The sequence below is a fragment of the Sander vitreus genome, chromosome 11 (genome assembly GCF_031162955.1).
Source record: "Sander vitreus isolate 19-12246 chromosome 11, sanVit1, whole genome shotgun sequence".
Lineage (NCBI taxonomy): Eukaryota > Metazoa > Chordata > Actinopteri > Perciformes > Percidae > Sander > Sander vitreus.
In genome coordinates, this window is record NC_135865.1 from 32,102,172 (window position 1) to 32,125,314 (window position 23,143).

General features: G+C 42.6%; 1 protein-coding gene across 1 annotated transcript in view; it reads right to left on the reverse strand.

Moving 5' to 3' along the window:
• The window catches only part of ttn.2 (titin, tandem duplicate 2), a 323,953-nt gene that overhangs the window by 145,526 nt on the left and 155,284 nt on the right, over positions 1–23,143 (reverse strand). The window contains exons 107-121 of the mRNA XM_078262434.1: positions 21,774–21,913; positions 21,399–21,525; positions 20,761–21,027; positions 20,339–20,605; positions 19,242–19,508; positions 17,544–17,683; positions 16,350–16,476; positions 12,506–12,648; positions 5,984–6,107; positions 5,300–5,566; positions 3,672–3,769; positions 3,403–3,571; positions 1,811–2,080; positions 1,106–1,372; positions 268–546 (exon numbers count right to left, since the gene is read on the reverse strand). Coding sequence (XP_078118560.1) covers positions 268–546; positions 1,106–1,372; positions 1,811–2,080; positions 3,403–3,571; positions 3,672–3,769; positions 5,300–5,566; positions 5,984–6,107; positions 12,506–12,648; positions 16,350–16,476; positions 17,544–17,683; positions 19,242–19,508; positions 20,339–20,605; positions 20,761–21,027; positions 21,399–21,525; positions 21,774–21,913 — 2,952 coding nt within the window. The remainder of the gene's footprint in view (positions 1–267; positions 547–1,105; positions 1,373–1,810; positions 2,081–3,402; positions 3,572–3,671; positions 3,770–5,299; positions 5,567–5,983; positions 6,108–12,505; positions 12,649–16,349; positions 16,477–17,543; positions 17,684–19,241; positions 19,509–20,338; positions 20,606–20,760; positions 21,028–21,398; positions 21,526–21,773; positions 21,914–23,143) is intronic.

The following is a 23,143-nucleotide window of genomic DNA, read 5'->3' on the forward strand; positions in this document are numbered from 1 at the left end:
TAATCTTTCTCATAGGACTTACTTAAAGGTGCAGTGAGCGATGCTGCGCAAGGATTGTTGATATTTGAACTCAACTGCCAAACAAATACACCCCCCTCCACCCCCCCCAGATGCTCCGCCCCCCAGATTCACGGATGTGTAACGACTGGCTGCCAGCACATTCACACGCTAGCCCTGTTCCCTGCAGTTTTTCTATGTTCTTATTTATTGTAGTGTATTGTTAAGTCTGTTCCCGCGGACCTGGACGTGTCGGTGTGCACCACTGACCTTTGACGGCGAGGTTGCAGGAGCTCTTGGCCTGCTCTCCTCTCTGATTGGTCAGGTTGATGCTGTAGTTGGACTCGTCTCCTTTCTGGGCGTCTTTAATCCTCAGAGAGAAGACGTTGTCTCTCTGGACCATCACATACTTGCTGCTCTCGAATATGGTCTCCTCGTTCTTCAGCCACTTGGCCTTGGCTCCCTCTGTGTTCACCTCGCAGTTCAGGACCACTTCGTGTCCTTCTTTGGCCTCCGTGTCCTTCAGCGGCGTGATCACCTTCAGTTTCTCTGCAGGAAACAAAACGTCACAAGCACTGCTGAGCGGGAACACTTTACTCACACAGTGTTCAAGTTAAAAACTAAACTTCAACTAGAATGTGACGACATTAAAACACTTATCTTTTATTTATTTGGTAATTAGATATAGAGAGCTGATATTTTCCTTGATAAGACGAGATAAAACTTTATTTTTCCAGAGGGACATGGTTGTGCATCCGTTTTTAGACAGATTAAAAACCAAATATATAAATGGGGTCAGCCCTATGTTCCCACAGCCCTATGGTCCCACAGCTCTATGTTCCCACAGCCCTATGTTCCCACAGTCCTATGTTCCCAGGACTGGGGGTTAGGGTAAGTTACCAGATTCAGCTAAAAGCTACATTCCATCTGTAGTCCATTGCTAATGGATAATAGGTTGGGTGTAATTGGTTACCATTAACATAGGGCCTAAAATAAATCTTAGAAATGTGGGAACATAGGCACGCTCCCATGTAAACGGTGTGGTGCGTTGCAGGTAAGATAACATTTAGGTGTTGTAAGTTTCTGACTCCCAATAGGTGGGGCTTACCGAGCACGGCAAGGTCGGCGCTGGCTCTGGTGGCTCCGATCATCACCGTGTACGCTCCCTCGTCTCGGAGCTCGCAGGTCCTGATGACCAGCGTTCGCCTCTTTCCGTCGCTGACCATCTGGTACTTGTCTCCCGCCTGCAGCTCCACGTCGCCTCTCATCCATTTCACATCGTAGGTTTCCTTGGAGACGGAGCAAGTGAACTCCGCCTTCTCGCCCTCCACCACCTCCTGGCTCTGGGGCCGCGAGATGAACTCTGCAGCCAGCTCTGGGACACACCGCGAGGGAATCCAACGTAAGTAAGAGTAACGTACGGAGTAATATACGGAATGAAATACAGGATGATGTACAGAGTAAAATACGGAGCAATGTACCAAATGAAATACATAATATTAAACGGAGCAATGTACTGAAGGGGCGAGTGCATTTCAAGCACTTGTTTTCAAACAGTGCTGTCCTACCCCAACATATGTGTGTGTGTGTGTGTGTGTGTGTGTGTGTGTGTTATTACGAGAAGCTTCAGAGCACGATCAGGAATAATCAGAAACTGAATCAGCAGCCAACTAGGGCAGCACAATGTATCATTTTTTTTTATCGTCATCGCGATACCAACTGCCGCAGGAAACACATCACCAAAACCACTCAGATCTTTTCCTCATATCGTGCAGCCCTACAGCCAACATGTTTAGTTTCCCTCTTCCCTCACCGTTAATCTTGAGGTTCCCTGAGGTTTTGATGCTGGGACTCAGCCTGCAGTTGTACTCTCCGGCATCTGCCATCTTCAGGTCCTGGATGAGGAGGATCCTCCTCTTTCCGTCCACGATCTGCTCGTAGCGGCCGCCCTCGGGCAGCTCCTTGTCGCCGCAGTACCAGGTCACGTCGGCGCTGGGTTTGGAGACCTCGCAGATCAGCTTGACGCTGTCCGTCTCCGTTCCCTCCACGTTGGACAGGTTCTTGCTGAACCTCGCCTCCTCCTCTGCAACACACGGAGCCAAGAAACAACGTCAGATCTCAACTCAAACCTCTGTGACCAGCGGTGGAGGAAGTATTCAGATCCTTTATTGCAGTACAAGTACTAATACCACACTGTAAAAATAGTTGTTAAAGTCCTGCAGTGGAAATGTTACTTAAAGTGTTCATATTATGCTCATTTTCAGGTTCATAATAGTATTTAGAGGTTGTACCAGAATAGGTTTACATGGTTTAATTATCAAAAAACACCATATTTTAGTTGTACTGCTCATTGCTGCAGCTCCTCTTTTCACCCTGTGTTCAGGTCTCTGTTTTAGCTACAGAGTGAGACCTCTCACTGCTGGAACATCTTTGTTGGCAGTCGCACATGCTCAGTAGCTAGGTAAGGACTACATGCTCAGTAGCTAGGTAAGGACTACACGCTCAGTAGCTAGGTAAGGACTACCTGCTCAGTAGCTAGGTAAGGACTACACGCTCAGTAGCTAGGTAAGGACTACACGCTCAGTAGCTAGGTAAGGACTACACGCTCAGTAGCTAGGTAAGGACTACACGCTCAGTAGCTAGGTAAGGACTACCTGCTCAGTAGCTAGGTAAGGACTACATGCTCAGTAGCTAGGTAAGGACTACATGCTCAGTACCTAGGTAAGGACTACTAGCCAATCAGAAGCAGAGTATGAGGGCGTGCCCTGACAGTACCTAGGTAAGGACTACTAGCCAGTCAGAAGCAGAGTATGAGGGCGTGCCCTAACAGTACCTAGGTAAGGACTACTAGCCAGTCAGAAGCAGAGTATGGCGTGCCATGCTAGCAGCTAGGTAAGGACTACTAGCCAGTCAGAAGCAGAGTATGAGGGCGTGCCCTGACAGTACCTAGGTAAGGACTACTAGCCAGTCAGAAGCAGAGTATGAGGGCGTGCCATGCTAGCAGCTAGGCGAGCATTATAACGTGTGTTCCAAAGTGACCACGTTTGTCTCTGAAGTAAAGGCTGGACTACAATAGAGCTGTTTGGAGCAGTTTGTGAACAGTGTTTTCTGTTGGAGATGGTAAGTCCCTTTGGGGGGGACTTTGGGCTTTTTCACTTTGTTAACCTAAAAATATATATAACACAATAAAGGAAAGGGAAAAAGCCAAAAAGCAGAATATGAGCACTTTAACCATATACAGCACTTATTTGGCTTTCTGTTTATGACATAACAGTGTTTCTTTACCAAAGTACTGGAGTAAATGTACTAAGTTACATTCCACTTCTGCCAATAATCAACAATAAAATAAAGCTAAGTGAGTTGTAAACGTATGAAGAACAGGCTCCTGATGTCTGGTTTTCTTACCGACGACAGTGAGCATGCCGGAGGATTTGGAGGTCTTGGCGTCACATTCGTATTCCGCCTCGTCGTCAAACACAGACTTGTGGACGATGAGGATGTGTTGGCGACCCTGAGCGATAATTTCATACTTCTTCCCCTTTCTGATTTCACTTCCATCTTTAAACCAGCGGACCTGCGAGACGCCAGACAGACAGAGAAGATGTTGGAGAGGTTTAAGAAAGTGAAACGGTCATTATAAATTTGAAGTTTATCCGGACAAAAGGGATGCTCACTTTGACGTCCTCTCTGGAAACTTCGCATTCAAACCTGGCGGATTCCTTCTCTTTGACCTCGACATCATGGAGCGGCTTCGAGAACTCGACATGTGGAGCTGTGGACACACACACAACCTCAGCCTTTTAGAAAGGAGAGACAATTTGTTGTACAGTACAGGCATATATTGTTAGAATATATTTTGTGAAAGTGTTAAGAAGAGGTTTTAGAGTTCATGGTGCTGACCTTGTTACCTCTGTTTCCCTGGGTTGTGAGAGGTCATCTAGTTTTACAGTGATTAGACATTATAAAGGGACGTGAGAAAGATCTCTGATCGGGGGAGGGAACGAGGCAACAATGGTCAACGGTTTGCAAGCGCGGGATTTGTGATACAGAGTATGGAAATGACCTGGCTCTCATGAAAACTCCTTAAAGTTTGCAGGAGATTAAAACACACAGGTGTTCAAATCCAACAATAGCGACTTGTCTCTTTTGAACTGAGAATGGGAGAAGTCAAGGTTATGTTTTTTATACAGTGTGTTACATATCGTTAGGAGCCGGCTGGAGCCAGAAGATCTGGACTGGATCCAAACTGATGACAGCACAGCCAGGGACGGATGGAATTGGATAAATAAGAGAGCATTTTAATTTAGGGCACCAGATGCTGGGGGAAACTTTGACTAATTGTTAGGTGAAATATAGTCCTTTGTTGTATCTGGTCGGTGTACACGTAATTGTAGATTGCAGTGTCATTCTTCACTAAAACATGTACTTATTTCTCTGATCTACCAGTAAACGAACACCATTCAGAGTGTAGTGACCATAGAGTTGGAGTCAGATTAAGTCTGGCCTTTTTAGGGCCAGACCGGTCATCGGTCACACTTTAGAATAAAAATCCTACAATATTGACACATAATCCACAACACAAACATAGACCCAGACATCTACAGCACTATTTATCTATCACATAACATCCACACATCACTAAATAGAATACAGTAAAAGGAGTATATTGCACAATGTCATAAATAAATAAAACTGCTGCACATTACTTCACATATATTCCTTCAGTCATACCCCTCCCTACATATTATTTAATTGGGTTATTGCCATAGGAATGAATGAGTTTTTTGCTCGGTTGGTTCTGACATTGGGGTATCTATATCTACGACCAGAAGGGAGATGCTTGAACTCCTCTGACAGTGGATGGGTTGTATCCATGCAGACCTTGTCTGCCTTCTGTGCCAATCTGGTCAGATATAGTCAGATATAGTTGGTACAGGTCTACCTGTTGCTTACCAATGATTTGTCCACAGGTTTTAACAATCTTCCCCAATTTGTTCCTATGGGTAATTTTTGAATGTCCATACCAGCATACAATACAGTAGGAGAGAAAACTCTCGATAAAGAACTTGTACTTGTACTTCATTGTCATTTTTCATCAGGATAGTATCTTACGCTGTGTTCACACCCAACGCTAAGAGGATTTTTGCCTTGTTTTATACGTGCACGTTTGTCCTTTGTTTGTCTCACCGGTGTCGATACATTGTAAATGTCATTGAGTCAAATTACAAAGACAACAGCAACAACCAAAAAAACCACCCTAAGAAAAACAGAAAGCCATTATAACTTCCTCGGCTGTACTCACGTTCAACGTTGAGGAAGCAGGAGGTTTTGAAGCCTTTGGCGTCACAAGCGTACGTCTTGGAGTCGTCCAGAGTGCAGTTGTGGATGATCAGCGCTCTCTTGCGGCCGTCGATGATCATCTCGTACTTTTTGGTCTTCCTGATGTCCTGTCCGTCCCTGAACCATCGCACCTCTGCGTTCTCTCTGGAAACTTCGCACTCGAGTGTGGCGGTCGCTTCCTCCTCCACCGTCTGGTCCTCCAGAGGCTTCGTGAAATCCACCGCTGGTTCTGAACACACACACAAAAACACACACAGGACGGTTGTTGTTGGGATACTTTTACACGGCTACATTTTGGTTTAAAAGGAATATCTTCTGCTGCATTTCCCCCTCTCATTCCCCCTGCTCTAGTGTTCCCCCCTCTCATTCCCCCTGCTCTGGTGTTTCCCCCCTCTCATTCCCCCTGCTCTGGTGTTCCCCCCTCTCATTCCCCCCTCTCATTCCCCCTGCTCTGGTGTTCCCCCCTCTCATTCCCCCTGCTCTGGTGTTCCCCCCTCTCATTCCCCCTGCTCTGGTGTTTCCCCCTCTCATTCCCCCTGCTCTGGTGTCCCCCCTCTCATTCCCCCTGCTCTGGCCTTTTTAACGTGATACGAAGCTCTTTGGTTGGAAGATTCGGACGCGGCCGTCTTGTCAGAAAAGATCTTACCTTTGACGATGAGGTTGGCCTCGGTCTGGAAGTCTTTGGCGACCAGTTTAAGTTGTCCGGCTTCATTCAGCTTGACGTCTCTCAGAGTCAGGCTGTGGACTTTAGCCTCCGACTTCAACACCACCTGTTCAACAGAGTCAGAGTCACCGTCTGCAGAGCAACAGTCATTTTCTTTTTACGTTTTTGTGACTTTTTTGGATGTTTTTGATGCTATTTGTGCTCTTGCATGATTCTTTGTGGAGAAACTCAGTTTTACAGAGTTGTGTAGTCAAGTGTTAGTCAACTAAATATTTCTTTATTTGAGTCTGGCCCTACTATTTTTATTCTCCCCGGGTCAACGGGAGATCCTTAACTTTGTGCACTGCTTCATATTACATTAAAAAGACAACATGATATCAGGACTTCGCGGAAACATACACGCCCACTTTCGCCAAGTGGCGTGTTATTTGTACGCATTTTGAGCTATCCGCGTGTATGTCTACGCTGTATACAGCGGACGTAAACATACATACTTGGCGTGTTATCCTGAGAGGAAAATGACGGTTGAGTTTAGGAAACGTGACACGCGGGACACAATCCTGGGTGAAAGTCCTGTGTCATCCTCCCCCCCGACCAACCTCCCTACGTGGATTTTCACTCTTTCATACTACTCGCTACGGTGTAAATTCACACGCAATCGCAAGGTAATGTAAGTCAATGGAGGCCAAACGGCGTTGATAAACACGCTACAGAGCAAGTATGCGTCTTGATAACACGCCAATAATGGCATACGAATTGGCATACGCCATTTCATGAGATCAGTCTCAGAAGCTTAAAACCAGTTGATTATTCCAAATAAAGTAGTGTAAAGTGTGTAGAGTTACAAGTGGATGAGTTTTTACATTACATGTCATTTAGCTGACGCTTTTATCCAAAGCAACTTACAATGTCTATATATGTCAGAGGCTGCACACCTCTGGAGCAACTAGGGGTTAAGTGTCTTGCTCAGGGACACATTGGTTGATGTATCACAGTGGGAATCAAACCCGGACAAAGTGACAAAAAAAACATCAAAAACATCACCAAAGGTGACAAAAAAATTGGAAAAAAAAGTGAAAAAGAACATCGGAAAAATTGACAAAAACATAATTAAAAAAACGCCAACAAAGTGACAAAACATTGGGGAAAAAAGTGACAAAAACGCTGAAAAAAGTGACAAAAAAACCCCATTAAAAAGCATCGCTAAAGGTGACAAAAACTTGTTAAAAAAAGTGTCAAAAGAATTGGAAACTTGGAAACTTGGATCCAAAACATTGGAATAAAATCGACAAAAACGTCAAGAAAAGTGTAGAAAAAAAAACAACAAAATGTTGCAGGTCGACGGGAAGACACCATGAGGGTTAATGTTGTCTGCGAGGATTAGGAGACTCAGAGCTGAATTGAGAGTGAAGTTTTTGGTTCTCAGGTCTGCAGCACATGCAGGATCCGTCAGCTGAGCCCTGACAGCTCAAACGAACGCAGGCAGCTGCTTTCCTTCCCCCGATTTAAACATTTCGACCTTTGACACCGAGGGCTGATTTTAACACACTTGTCCACAGACTGTATTTCACACAGAGCCACCGAAACAGAACTCGGCCAAGAGGAATTAACCATATGGTGTTGATCATGTCTGAGAAACCATTACAATTGTCTCTATCATCTTATCTCTTCAACCAAGATTAGTTCTGCTTTACAGATTAACCACTAGAAGTTATTTTTACTGTCTTTTAGGGTACATTTTATTTAATAATGATCTTGTCTCTCTCAGAGAGAGAGCGTGAAGTACTTTCAGCAGAATACTTTTCAATGCTGACGAGTTTAAAAAGTCCGTCTGGGTGTGTTGGCTCAGTGGTAGAGCTGGTGCACATATACTGAGAGGTTTATGCCTTGACGCAGAGGTCCAGGGTTTTCCTGCAGACACCCCAGACTAATGCTCAATCTTAAAAAGATTGAGCATTAGTCTGGAGATAGCCAGACTATTTCAACCTGTCAATACATTTTAAGCTCAGCAATAAAGTAGAAGTAGTAGTACTTGTTTTTGCCAATTTCTAACCAGTTATAGAGAATTAAATGTTAATGCCTCTGAGTGTAGGAAGTAAATTACGATTGCAATGGATTAAAATAAAAAAATAAAAAGGTAAGAAAGTTTCAGTAACACTATACTTGAAGGTATCTACATAAGAGTGTCATGACACATGAACCCTAACCCTAATGGCCTTTTTACGGTCCTGTGGAGGCTCCACGCAGAGCTTTCTCCGTAGTCTACGTAAGTGGCCTGATGTTTATACTTGTGCGCTGGTGTGTGTGTCGAGCCGGCATATGTCTGTGTGTGTGTGTGTGTTCTTGTTTTACTATATTCGTGGGGACTCCAGTAAACTTGTGGGGTCCCGACAGCTTTGTGGGGCCAAAATGCTGGACCCCACAAGGTTAAAGGTCTGTTTGAGGGTTAAGACTTGGTTTTAGGATTAGGGTTAGAATGAGGTTCTGGTTAGGGTGAGGGTAAGGGTTAAGGTTAGGCATTTAGTGGTGATGGTTAAGGTTAGGGTAAGGGGCTAGGGAATGCATTATGTCAATGACGGGTCCCCACAAAGATAGTGCCACAAACCTGTGTGTGTGGTTGGAGTGTGTGGTGGAGTGAGTGAGAGAGTGATGGTGATTATCTTCAGAGTGAGTACCGACTCTAGAGTCATAGTGAGAGAAACAAAGTGTCTCCCTGTTCTTTCTGACGGTGGGAGATCTGTAGTAGGAGAAGTTAACCCTCTCCTTGATTTCATGTTGTTGATGGAGAAGGAGAACCAGGACATGAGTCTGGGGGGAAATGCAACGCTACCAAGCCACGGCCGAGCGATGAGCGTCGCTGTGACGTGTAGTTACATTTTCCGAGAGGTGACATCAGGCTACGGCGTAGACGCAGAGGGGTCTGCGGGGTTTCGCTGTCGATTAACCATAACTTGTCATGACAGAAACCAAATGACACTTTCATAATGTTTATGACACGTTCATGACAGTGTCATGTCACTCTTATGTAGATACCTTCAAGAAACCAAAAGTTTCTTCATGTCTGCATTTAGAGAGGGTTTCATTGTTGATGTATTTTAAGATATGATCTTATTATTTTACTTTATTGATCCCCAAAGGGGAAGTTCAGGTGTTGCCGCAGCACGAGACAGACTGAGTAGAGAAAGACAAGTATATACAGAATAAAATAAAATAAGGAGGTGTATACAACAAGAGTAATTGAACACGAGATACGAGGTTAACTCTCGTCTTGTCTTCCCGTCGACCTGCAACGTTTTAGTTTTTCTTTTTTTAGATCAATTTTGTATTATTTTTAGCACCATTTATCATCCAGACATACAGAACAAATTCCAAAATATGTGCCAGGTAATGTCAAGTGGTGCATAGGACAGTCCCCAATGTTTTTGAAGCTTTCCCGGCTTTTTTTTGTCACTTCTCGATGTCTTTGTCGATTCTTTCTGCACTTTTGTTTGTTTTTTACGTTTTTTTTTTTCATTTTTCAAATGCTATATTATATATATATATATATATATAATAATGCAAAATAATATTGAATAAAACACCCACATTCAATTAAGTAGTCAACCAATCATATATTTTGGTTACACTTTACTTTAAGGTATCGACATAATCGTGACATGACACTGTCATGAACGTGTCATAAACATTATAAACGTGTCATAAATGTTTATGACTTCTGTCATTAAGTGTCATTCGGTTTTTGTCATGACAAGTTGACATTGTTTGGGTTCTCTTGATTATGACAACTTGACATTACATTTCCTTTTGTTGTGTCCTCATTACGACAACTTGACATTAAAACAGAATGACATTATGTCAACTTGTCATGACAAAGACATCCTCTGGTAATGTCAAGTTGTCGTAATAAGGACACAACAAAAAGAAATACAATGTCAACTTGTCATGACAAGTTGACATTGTTTGGGTTGTCTTGATTATGACAACTTGACATTAATCAAAGTGACATTACCAGAAGTTGTCTTGGTCATGACAAGATGACATTAAACAGGATGCCATTATGGCAAGTTGTCTTAATAAGGACACTCCAAACAAATGTAATGTCATCTTGTCATGACCAAGACAACTTCTGGTAATGTCACTTTGATTAATGTCAAGTTGTCATGATCAAGACAACCCAAACAATGTCAACTTGTCATGACAAAAACCAAATAACACTTAATGACAGAAGTCATAAACGTTTATGACACGTTCATGACAGTGTCATGTCATTGTTATGACAGTGTCATGTCACGATTATGGCGATACCGTCAAGTAAAGTGTTACCTATATTTTACTTGTAAAGTACACGTTACTTGGTTGACAGAAACCCAAATTTCAGATGTAGAAACCTTTAGAAAATGGGTCAATGACAACAAAGACAAGTTAAAGGAACAACTTTTTAACTGATAAACGACTGTAAACTTTTTGTATTTTATTTTTTCAAAGCTCAAAGTTGGGGGAAACAAACTTAGCTTTTTTATTGTTTTATTTTGTTTACTGGAAGTCTTGTTGTTCTCCTCTGTGGCTGAACAAACAGCTGGCTTATTTACTGACCAGATTTATCTGCTCTCTGAACCTGTATTAGTTCTGTTGTTATAAACTCTTGAACTGAAAGATAAAGAAGGAGGGTGAGTCATGTTCGTGATAATCTATATATATGTATGTATGTATATATGTATGTATGTAGACAGTATAGTATGTATGTATATATGTATGTATGTATGTATGTACAGTATAGGTTGAGTTAAGTCATGTTCGTGAGAATCTGCTTAAAATAATCTGTTTTCGTTCTGTTTTAGTCTAGGTTTTCAGAGGAAACAGGATAATATTTCATTGGCGGGTAAGGAGGAGAATGGGAGGGATGAGGTTTTTATTTCATTATTTGTTTGTTAATGAATGTATGTATTTTTGTATATATGTATGTATGTATGTATGTATGTACAGTATGCATGATTGTATGTATATATGTATGTTATGTATGTATGTATTTATGTATGTACAGTATATTTGTATGTATGTACAGTATATATGTATGTATGTACAGTATATATCTATGTATAGTATATATGTACGTATGTATGTACAGTATATATGTACGTATATATGTACAGTATATATGTATGTACAGTACATATGTATGTATATATGTACAGTATATATGTATGTATATATGTGTGTATGTATGTACAGTATATATGTATTCATGCATGCATGTATGTATGTACAGTATATATGTATGTATTTTCTCACTTTATCTTTCATATTTACAGAGGAACTAGTCAGAGAACAGCTTGGGGCTTTAGTTGGAGATTTGGTGCAACCGTTGATGTTGTGTAACAGTCAATCACACTTGCACAACCCCCGAGAGAGATCGTGTTTCCTTGGAAACCTTTAGAGCTCTCCGGTTACATCCCATAATCAAACTAATCCTGCGTTATGACTGGTTATGCTTCAGCGGCCCGGCCTCACACCGAGCTCTCTTTGCGACTCTTATTTCCATGTGAAAAGCGCAGAAACTTTTTTACGGCACGTGGTGTGATTTTAAAACTGAAGTTGTCAAATCGCTCCTGTTGCCACCTGCTCTGCGTCTCGGCCTCCTGCAGCTGTTAAAAATAACCCAGGAGAAACGCTTGCAGGGCAGAAAAGCCTCCCTGCCTGCGTTATCTCAAAAGCAGGATCGTATGCTCAGCTGGAATCCTGAACGCTGCAGCAGCAGGGCCTTATATGAAGAGAAGTGAACAGCGTGTACGAACGCAGACGGGAAACACTGGCCCACAACAGGGTTATATTATCCTAAACGAAACTCAAACTAAAACCTAAATAAGTGGAGTTTAGAAAAGTGAAACTAAATAAAAACCAAAACCTTCAAGAAACACTAAACTGAAACTATATTGCCAGGTTAAAAAAACTATTTAAAATAAGTCAAAATTAACGCAAATCAGAGATGGCACTGTGCCGTAATCGCTTCACATCGGACACTAAAAGGCACAAAGACCAAACATTAATCTTAGTATTTTGTGTGTGTATGTAGCTACATATTTCTAAAACATTATACCTGGCCCTTACAAAACAAACTAAAACTAAAATAAAACTAGCAAACACACTCTGAAACGTAACTTCAAAACTAAACTAAAAAGTAATGTAAAATTCTGTATTCTTTTTTCTGTCCCTTTTTCATTTCATAGACTATATGTTTTCTTATCTCTCTCTTTACGGTTTGCTGAATAATTGTAAAAGGAAAGGAAAGGAAAAGGAACCCAACATGCCAAGCCCCTCCTTTAGGGGTTTTCTAGCTTTCCTTTCTTCATTTAATGTCTCTTAAATGTGTCATTGTTCAAATCAGGTCAAAACCCTGGGACCAGAACCGGCCCGAGGCCCTGGACTCCCGGAGCCCCTGCACAGCTTTTAGTATATGGATGTCAACAGGAAGAGTGTGGGTTGGCTGTGTGTGTTTTTGGGACTTACTCTGTCGCTTGGTTCCAGCTTGGTACCCCCCAGGAACCACTCGACAGCGATGCCTTCATACGACAGCTCGCACTCAAAGGTGGCAGTCTCCCCGGCGGTCACCGTGGCGTCCTGCAAAGGCCTCGCCAGGCTGATCACCCGGGCTTTGGATTGGGGAGAAGACATGGTTAGTCCCCCCCCTCAGAACACAAACAAAAAAGTGCAATAAATCCAAAGAAATCCCCGTAGAGAAACGGCTAATCCTCAGTGGCTTATCGTCATGGCGTGTTGGAGCTGAAGGCCGGTGGCTGGACGCCCTCGGGACAACTGAACACAGCCACACTGGGACTTGGCACTGGGGGGGCTGGCTCATTAGCATACGACCTGCCGCACAAATTAAAACGCTGGCAGGCACCAGTAAGGGATGGGGTAGCATCCTGCCCCCTGCCAATCACTGCTAACCTGCTCTAGATAAGGCATGTGTCTTCTAAAATAACCGAGGGGCCTGATTGGCTGAGAGCCAGCCTCTGCCAAACCCAGCAGGGAAAGCCAACCTGCTCCTGTCAGTCACTGGCCGGCTGCAGTTTTCCTGGAAAAGGAGAATGTGGAAGCTACTCGCAGGGGTTACCCAACGTCACGCTGCAGAAAAATGCCGACATCATGGTTTGGCGCGTCGTAACGCTGTCATCAAACCCAGATACAGGATGCCAGTTTGAATTAACAAGTATTTACAGTAGGCTTCTTCACATGCCTGAATTAAAGCCCCTTAACAGCCAGTTAAAGGCCGAGCTGTCAGTCAGGATCTGCTCTGACAGCTAACACAATTTCTGTTCAACAATACAAAGCATCTGAAAGGAATTACATATTTCATGTGCGTACACTGCAACAACAAAAAGCTCCATCTGAGTGATTTCACTGTTTGAGAGTTCATTTTTTAAAAGTCTTTAAAGGGTCGGTGACAGCTGAGATATGACTCACATCACAGCCACTGGTTTACAGTTTCACACTCTCTTTTCTAGCTTTTAGGATTAGATGTGAACCTGACTGTTTATCGTTAAAGATGATCCTTTAACACTAGAGGTGTAAAGCTCTATTCTGTTCTCTACTAGCAAGAAACCTGTACAAATGGAAGTCATTACTAGAACCAAGTGTAACTGCGTCTCTGTGTTGGCGTTCTAACCTCCGGCTGATTTGTGAGGACTATGGTTAACTGCTCCTCAGATCTCTGCAGGGTCCAATCTGAGGTTTCTGTTGTACGACTAAAACTACTACTGAAAGTACACATGTTCCACCACAACAAGCTCCTTCCTGAGACTATTTAGTAGAGACATCTAGTGTTGTTTTTGGTGGTTTTAATTTTAGTTTTAGTCTAGTCTTTGTGTCAAGCTGTCATTTTAGTTTTTATTAGATTTAGTCACGTTCATACTCTTTTTAGTCTAGTCAAGTTTCAGTCGACTAAAAGGCATTTTAGTCTTCTTTTAGTCTGAATTATTATTATTATTATTAGTCTAGTTTTAGTCAACGAAAATTGTATTTTAGTCTTATTTTAGTAATGCAATTCTATTTAACCCAGTCAATATAGTATATGTACCTAGTAGTATATACGAAACCAAAAATGTCTTTTAGCCAAACCCATTTCAAACAAGGTTATGTTATTAAATTATCGTTACCTTAGAGACTCAAGAATACATCCATTCCAGACGCTCGGCTTTGAATATACAACATATTTATTTTACGTATGAATGACTTGTTAATATAAAGGTTTTGTTGCAGTGCAGAATATTTAATAATTCTACTATAAGAGTTTTAAAATAGTTTTACATCTTAACGGCGCAAATGTCAAAGATACAAACAAAAACTGACATTTTTCTCTGCAGCTTTCCTCCCTTTTATTTACCTAGAAAGGCCCTAATCCGCTGTTTGATATGATGGCGTGTAGAACATCAAAGCCGATTCCAAGGCTGCTGTTCCCAGCAGCAGCAGCCATAAGCCCCGCCCAACGACTCTTTACGCGATGTGATTGGCCTGACCAGAGTTTGGTTTTTCCAGCTCGCAAGCCAACGGAGAGTTGCTAGACGACCCTGGCTGCAGATTACATTTGCTGCCACTAGGGGGTGTCTAGATTTTTCACCACATTATGACTTTAATCTCAGAAATTCAGACATTTTTCTCTGCAGCTTTCCTCCCTTTTATTACCTAGAAAGGCCCTAATCTGCTGTTATATGATGTGAGTGTAGAACATATCAAAGACACAACTAAGTATATAACCGGACAGTTTATTTTTGCAGCTGACGTTGGGTAACAGTTTAACCCTTGTGTTGTCCTCAGGGTCAAATTTCACCCGTTTTTAAAGTTTTTTATATCAGAAATATGGGTTTCTTTCAACCAAATTGCCCCAAAATAAACTGGATGCATGCATGTAGGTTGTATGGGATACATGCAACATTCTTCACAGGTAAAATGAATGATCACTTTTACTGAATTTTGGGTGTTCTATGTAGTTTTATAGCATTTGAAAAACATTTTTTTAAATGGTTTCAAAACTAAATCCTGACTGAACTTTGACATAAACCAGTCTGTGATCCACTAAACATCCTCTGATCTTAACTATTAGTCAAATTCATTCATAGTTTTTGCTTTTTTATAACTCATAAATTAGGTTTAATGTCATATAATGTAGGTTTATTGACCATGAATGAAACAAAGGGTTGGATAAAAAGTGACAAAACGTTTTCAAAAAAGCGTCAAAAGCATCAATAAAAAAGTGGGGGAAACATTTTGACCCACAACTTCATGGTCACGGGAAGACAACACGAGGCTTAAAGAGAACATATCTGGATGAGAAGAATGTCTCGTTGTACCGGACGAGTTTCAGAATTAGTTTTAAACTCCCTCTACCCTAGCCTGACAAGCCAGACCCACATCCAGATGTTGGGTCTGGGCCTGACCCACGTCCAGATGTTGGGTCTGGGAACTCCCCATTGGCAGGGCTCAATCTGAGGGGCGGGATAAACGGTTGTCTTTCAGATTCCCTCTGCACGCAATAGGATAGCTCTCCAACCAATCAGAGCAACGCTAGCTGATAGATTACACTTTAAACTCTGAACACATCTTCCTTTTTTAAGAATGACTTCAGGGCCGTTCTTTGTTCTTTTCTCAAAGAAAAGCTTAACTCCAAGTCTTCCAGAGACCGCTGTTCCCAGCAGCAGCAGCCATAAGCCCCGCCCACCAACTCTATACACGATGTGATTGGCCTGACTAGAGTTTGGTTTTTCCAGCTCGCAAGCCAACGGAGAGTTGCTAGACGACCCTGGCTGCAGATTACATTTGGGGATTTCAACAATTAATTCGTTATTCGCTTGAGATACGGTAACACTTTTGCGCCATTAATATAATTCTTTAAATACGGTATACAATACAATTTTTCAAACATTTTTTTTCTTATATACGGTAATACTTTTGTGCCAAACAATATAATTTTTCAAAAAATTTTCTTAAAATAGATACTAATATACTTCAAACTGCCTATAATCTAGGATAAACTTTGAATTGGCTATAGGACGCACTCCAGGGTCTGAGCAACCTTGGTGGGCCGCCCTTGGAGGAGGGTGTATAGAAGGTAATGGCCGAAACACCTGATGATTCCAAGGTTCTCTACTGATGATGTGTCCTACAATTTAGCACTCAATTATATTGATAATAGGGGGTGTCTAGATTTCTAGGCTACCTCTATCCTGGTTTGATAAGATAAATCCTGCGTAACTCTCCGGCTTGATAACTCTCTGGTTCCTCTGGTGCCAAGCTGCTCTTTCTTATCTTTACTTTCTCTTTTCTTATCTTTGTGTGTGTGTGTGATTTCTGTCACCTTTGACCCTGAGCTGAGCGGAGGATTTGGCGTTCGCTGCCGAGAAGTCAACACTTCCGGCCATGTCCATTTTGCAGTTGAAGAGGATCAAAATGTGTCGGCTTCCCTCGTCCTTGATCTCCACATCCTGAGGACAAAATACCACAGTTCAAATTAATACCAACGTTCAAAACCATCAATCATCTTCATTCTGAGACGAGAGCTCATTCAGAGCTCTCTATAATTCTACATTCCCCCTGCTCTGGCGTTTCCCCCTCTCATTCCCCCTGCTCTGGCGTTTCCCCCTCTCATTCCCCCTGCTCTGGCGTTTCCCCCTCTCATTCCCCCTGCTCTGGCGTTTCCCCCTCTCATTCCCCCTGCTCTGGCGTTTCCCCCTCTCATTCCCCCTGCTCTGGTGTTTCCCCCTCTCATTCCCCCTGCTCTGGCGTTTCCCCCCTCTCATTCCCCCTGCTCTGGCGTTTCCCCCCTCTCATTCCCCCTGCTCTGGTGTTTCCCCCCTCATTCCCCCTGCTCTGGCGTTTCCCCCTCTCATTCCCCCTGCTCTGGCGTTTCCCCCTCTCATTCCCCCTGCTCTGGTGTTTCCCCCCTCATTCCCCCTGCTCTGGCGTTTCCCCCCTCCTCATTCCCCCCTGCTCTGGTGTTCCCCCCTCTCATTCCCCCTGCTCTGGTGTTTCCCCCTCTCATTCCCCCTGCTCTGGTGTTTCCCCCTCTCATTCCCCCTGCTCTGGTGTTTCCCCCTCTCATTCCCCCTGCTCTGGTGTTTCTTTCATCCTTCTTTCCTTCCCTACATTCTTCCTTTCTTCTTTCCTTTCCTCCTTACATACTTCCTTAATACTTACATAAAGTGTTGAGCTGCAAAGATGAATGGATTAGTCGTCAACTATTAAATTAATCTCCAAATATTTAGATAATCTATAATCTAGAGTCATTTTTGATGATATAACAGGTAAACTTGTGTGATGTCAGCTTGTTAAATGTGAATATGTTCTAGTTTCTTCTCTCCTCTGGGACAGGAAACTGAATATCTTTGAGTTGTGGACAAAACAAGACATTTGAGGACGTCATCTTGGACTTTTTGGGAAACTCTGATCCACATTTTAGAGACAGAACTACTCATCCATTCATCCAGAATATGATCATTAGTTGCAGCCCCTAAAAAAAAACAGTGACATCTTTACGTGTGTGTAATCTTACAGGAGACGGGTGGATCATCTCTCCCTTCAGTTTCCAGGTGGCGTGAAGGTCCTCCTCTGAAATCTCTGTCTCAAACTTGGCCGTCTCCGTCTCGGTGACCTCTACGCTGTACAGCGGGCGCACCACCTTGATGTCGCGCTCTGTGGAGGTTTAAAATGTCGTTAGAGGAAAAGCAAAATGGCTGACTGACATCTCTCAGGGAAACCACAGACACGTTAGGCAAGTGAAAATGTGTCAAGTGAAAATGTTGCTGTACAGAGTGAGAGAGACGATGAGTGGAGGACAAACAGCGAAGACGTGACCGGACAGTTTGGACAGAAAGCGGACGCTCTTATTCAGAGCGCCTTACAGTTTTTTTGCAAAAGCAGAAAGACATTGAGTCACTCTTGACAATAACCCAACCCAAAAAAACATCTCTACACTGTCAACACATGCTCCATAAATGTCCTATAAAGCATTATAACCAAGTTAGTTATGCCTCTAAAGACATTTATGGATTCTTTCAATCAGGCCGGTCTCGCTAGAAAGGATCTTGGTTTAAAATGTATTTCTTGTCAGCTGCTGAAAATGAACTAAAGTACTAGCAGTAGTGAAGAACATACTGATCATCTTTTAAAGGTCCTATGACATGCTGCTTTTTTGATACTTTTACATAGGCCTTAGTGGTCCCCTAATACTGTATCTGAAGTCTCTTTTATATAGGCCTTAGTGGTCCCCTAATACTGTATCTGAAGTCTCTTTTATATAGACCTTAGTGGTCCCCTAATACTGTATCTGAAGTCTCTTTTATGTAGATCTTAGTGGTCCCCTAATACTGTATCTGAAGTCTCTTTTATATAGGCCTTAGTGGTCCCCTAATACTGTATCTGAAGTCTCTTTTATATAGACCTTAGTGGTCCCCTAATACTGTATCTGAAGTCTCTTTTATGTAGATCTTAGTGGTCCCCTAATACTGTATCTGAAGTCTCTTTTATGTAGATCTTAGTGGTCCCCTAATACTGTATCTGAAGTCTCTTTTATATAGACCTTACTGGTCCCCTAATACTGTAAGCCATGATGTCTCTGTCTCTCTCATGGGGGGGCCAAATTCTCTGGGCGAGCAAAGCAGAGAAAGGGGAGGTAACCTTTCCCCTTATGACGTCATAAAGGGAAGATTCCAGATCGGCCCATCTGAGCTTTCATTTTCTCAAAGGCAGAGCAGGATACCCAGGGCTCGGTTTACACCTATCACCATTTCTAGCCACTGGGGGACCATAGGCAGGCTGGGGGAGCTCATATTAATGTTAAAAAACCTCATAAAGTGACATTTTCATGCCATAGGACCTTTAATGTCGCCTGCCAAATATAAATATTCATAATGAATGAAACAAAAACAAGTTAGTAAAAAGTGTGAGAGTTATAAAATGTATATGAAACACTTTTATGAACATCTGAGTGAAGAGACATTCACAGATTCATGTCTCCGTTGTTTCTTCAGACGTCATAAAGAGAGTTTCTATAAACAGTTATAACGCAGATGTTCAGGGCTGGATTATGACAAGACGTCACAAACGTTACAAAACATTTAGAGTACAGAACATAAAGATGGAGGATGGAGGATAGGATGGCCCGGACAGAGGCTGGGTTTCGGGGAACTGGAGTGGGCGGGGCCTGATTCTGCCGTCCTGAGCAGGGTCTGGGGATGGCCGCAGGTATTACCTTCGATGTTCAGGTCGGCTGTGGTTTTGTCGGTGCCACAGTCGCAGGTGTACGCTCCCATGTTGCTCTTTGCCGCCTTCTTGATCAGCAGCGTGCGCTTCCTGCCGTCCGACTGGAAGAGAACATTCTTGGAGGCAAAGATTTCGTTACCGTCTTTGAACCAGCGGACATCAGCGGCCGCCTTGCTCAGCTCGCAGGACAAAATCACCTCGTCTTTCTCGACAGCAGTGTAGTTCTGCAGCTTCACTGTGAAGTACAGGTCGCCCTCTGCAAGGAGACATGCAATGAGCAGTTAAAGCAGAGAACCATTGGGGAGTTAGGAAACGAGGCCAAAAAAGTCATCAAAACCAAGGCGGGATTATTTCTGGGAATTCAGCAACGGTGGAAGAAGTATTCAGATTCTTTACTGCAGTTAAAGTACTAATACTACACTGTATAAATACTCTGTTACAAGTTGAAGTACTGCAGTGAAAATGTTACTTACTACTTTTGTCTTTCTTTCTGTCTCTGCTTACTTTCCTTCTTTGTCTTTCCTTGTTTCTGTCTCTTTCTGTCTCTCCTTACTTTCTGTCTTTCCTTCTTTCTGTCTTTCTTTCTGTCTCCTTACTTTCCTTCTTTGTCTTTCCCTGTTTCTGTCTTTCTTTCTGTCTCTCCTCCATTGTAGAAAGTGTAAAGGATCCAACCAGTTGTGTGTTTAATGGTCTGATCCTCTCAGCTGACTTGTAGCCGTTATATTGTTGGCTAGTTTACTTTAGAATAAAACATCAGATTTTATGAACTACATGTGTTCTGTGAGCAGTAATCTTAATGTGTAAAGTAACTAGTAACTAAAGCTGTAACAGATGAATGTAGTGGAGTAACTAAAGTAACTAGTAACTAAAGTAACTAGTAACTAAAGCTGGAACAGATGAATGTAGTGGAGTAAAAAGTACAATATTTCTCTCTGAAATGTAGCGGAGTAGAAGTAAAAAGTGGCACGAAAAGAAAAGACTCTAGTAAAGTACAAGTACCTCAACATTTGGGCTTAAATACAGTGCTTAGAGTAAATACTTAGTTACAGTCCACCGCTGGAATTCAGCCCTGGAAACGCTACTAACCGAGCACGGTGAGCATGGCCTCAGCGGTCTTGCCCATGGCCTCGACTTTGATCATGGACGTGTCATCGATGGTGACCTCCTTGAAGGCCAGCGTGTGCACTTTCCCGTCCTCCGACATGTGCACCACCTTGCTGGGGTGCAGGCGCACGCCGTTTCTGTACCACACCACTGGGATCTTTTCGTGAGAGAGTTCCACGCTGAACTCTGCGGTTTCACGTTCCTTCACTGTCACGTCTTTAATCGGCTTGATAAATTCGAGGCGAATACCTGACAAAAACAAATTACATGTACACACATAGGGAATTAAATCTAGAGTTGTAACACAGTTTGTAGATAAACACATACAGACATACACAACATGTTTTGGAAGGAAAACGTGGCGTACGTATATATCCCAAACGAATTGGACTGACTCCATTTACCTTTGATAATCAACTTCCCAGATGTCCGTTTATCTTCAGCCTCAAACATGTATTTGGCTTCGTCTTCATATCTGGCAGATTTTACAACAAGAGTGTGTCTCTTTCCCTCTGCCACGAGTTCAAACTTATCGTCGTTTGACAACTCCTGAGATCCCTTCAACCAACGGAAGCTTTTGGGCTCTCTAGAAATGTCCACCTCAAACTTTGCTTCGTCCTTTTCGTACACATGCACGTCAGCCAGCGGTGTAATGAACGAGACGGGGTGCTCTGTTGGTTCAGACACATACAGTTAGGGCTGCGTAAAAGGGCTCAGGAATAAAAGCTTTGGCTCCGTTGTGTTTCGGTAAAGTTGATGAAAGTCAGTGGTTTGCCACACTGACAAAAATTACCCAAAAGAAAGTTCTACGTAAGACAAAAGAATGTTCTTTGTATGCAGAACGTAATACCATTCACTACACTTGTCATGGAATACAAATCATAATTACATTACATACACAATTATCATTTTCTGGTTATTTTTGATATTGCAGCACCCGACAAAATAAGACGGCAACTTGCAAAGAAACTGAAGAACGATAAGATTTAAAAGCAACAAGTGAACCAAGAAGGTATAGAAGTGAGGAAGTGAGGAAGCTCACCCTTCACTTTCAGGTTAGCAGAGCACTTGGCGTTTGCGGCGGTAAACGCCACCTCGCCTGTTAGAGGCACTTTGCAGTTGTACAAGACCAGAGTGTGTTTGGCGCCGTCCTCCACGATCTCAACATCCTGCAGACGACCGACAGACTTCAGCATTTCAGTACAAAAAATGAGGACTCAAAAGAAAACCAGAGCAAGGCCGTGCGTCAATTCACTTTCATTCTTCAGCTAACGAGAAATCAAACATTTCTCAACCGTGAGTGGTTTGAAATGTGAATCTTTTCTTAACAAAAGCCACGTCTGGGTTTAATGAAAACGAAAGTGAATAGACCCACGGGTAAGAGAATATCTGCTGAGTGGTTATTAAAGAGACATACGGCGGATGGACTGAGGACTTCTCCGTTCAGTCTCCATTGGCCATGGACATCGTCCTCGCTCAGCTCGACTTCAAATCGAGCGGTCTCTCCGTCAAACACCTCGACGCCGTACGTCGGCCGAACCACCTTGATGTGGCGCGCTGAGGTTTAAGAGACATTAAGACATTTAAATATTCAAACAAACTTGACATAAAGACACAAACACTTAGACAACAGACATATATACAGAAACCTCAATTGAAGGTTCTTTATAGAAACCTCCTTTAACATGCCACCTTTTCATTGGATCATAAACAACCAATGGGCTCTCAATGTTGGCGTCAATGGGATCAAATGATTATTATTATTCTCATTAATATTTTGTCCTTGTGTAAAACATTTTGTAGTTGTAGGGTTATTTTGTGCTTGTGCAAAAAGTATTTGTAGCTGTAAAATTTAAAAAAGTCCATTCATTTGGACGCATTATTTCCATAACTTCCATATCATGACTTTGCGTAAACATACAGGCCACTTTCCTAAAGCCAAGTGGCCTGTTATCTGTACGCATTTTGAGCTATCCGCATGTATGTCTACGCTGTATCAGAGAGACTGGCAGTCTGCAACGTCACAGCGTAAACATGCACGCCACGTGGCGTGTTATCGCAAGGCTATGGTTGGGTTTAGGAAACGTGACACGTGGAACATGACAATGTCACATGTGGGACACGATCCCCGGTCTCCTGGGAGAAAGTCCTGTGTTTGACCCATGCTCCACCCCGACCAACCTCCCTACGCAGATTTTCGCCCTTTCATACTACTCGCTACGGCGTCAATTCACATGCAATCGCAAGGTAATGTAAGTCAATGGAGGCCAAACGGCGTTGATAAAAACGCCAAAAAGCAAGTATGCTTCTTGATAACACGCCAATAATGGCATACGAATTGGCGTGTCATACATACGCCACTTCATGAGATCTGTCTGAATAAATGAACTTCTCTTTAGCCATTTAGTTCTATATGGACCTATTACATTATTAAGGTGCCACAGTTCTATAAAATGTAGTTTCTTTAAAGAGGGATGGTTCTGTGATGGTACATAACCATGAAAAAGTATCTTTAAGAACATACAAAGTTACAAACAAAACCAGAACAGAACAAAAGACACACAAGTTATGAAGGAAGAACACTACAAGAGAAGACTGGTATCTCTAAAATTAGGGTGATAATCAGGCTTAGATACATCAGAGCTTCCATGGAAATCTGTAACTCTTGTTGTATCCAAGGAAGGTTGAATTCAAAGGCAACTGGACTTGGTTAAAGGTGCAGTAGGTAAGACTTAGTAACAGTAACTTTCTGTCATATTTGCTAAAACGGACCCTATGTTCCAGTAG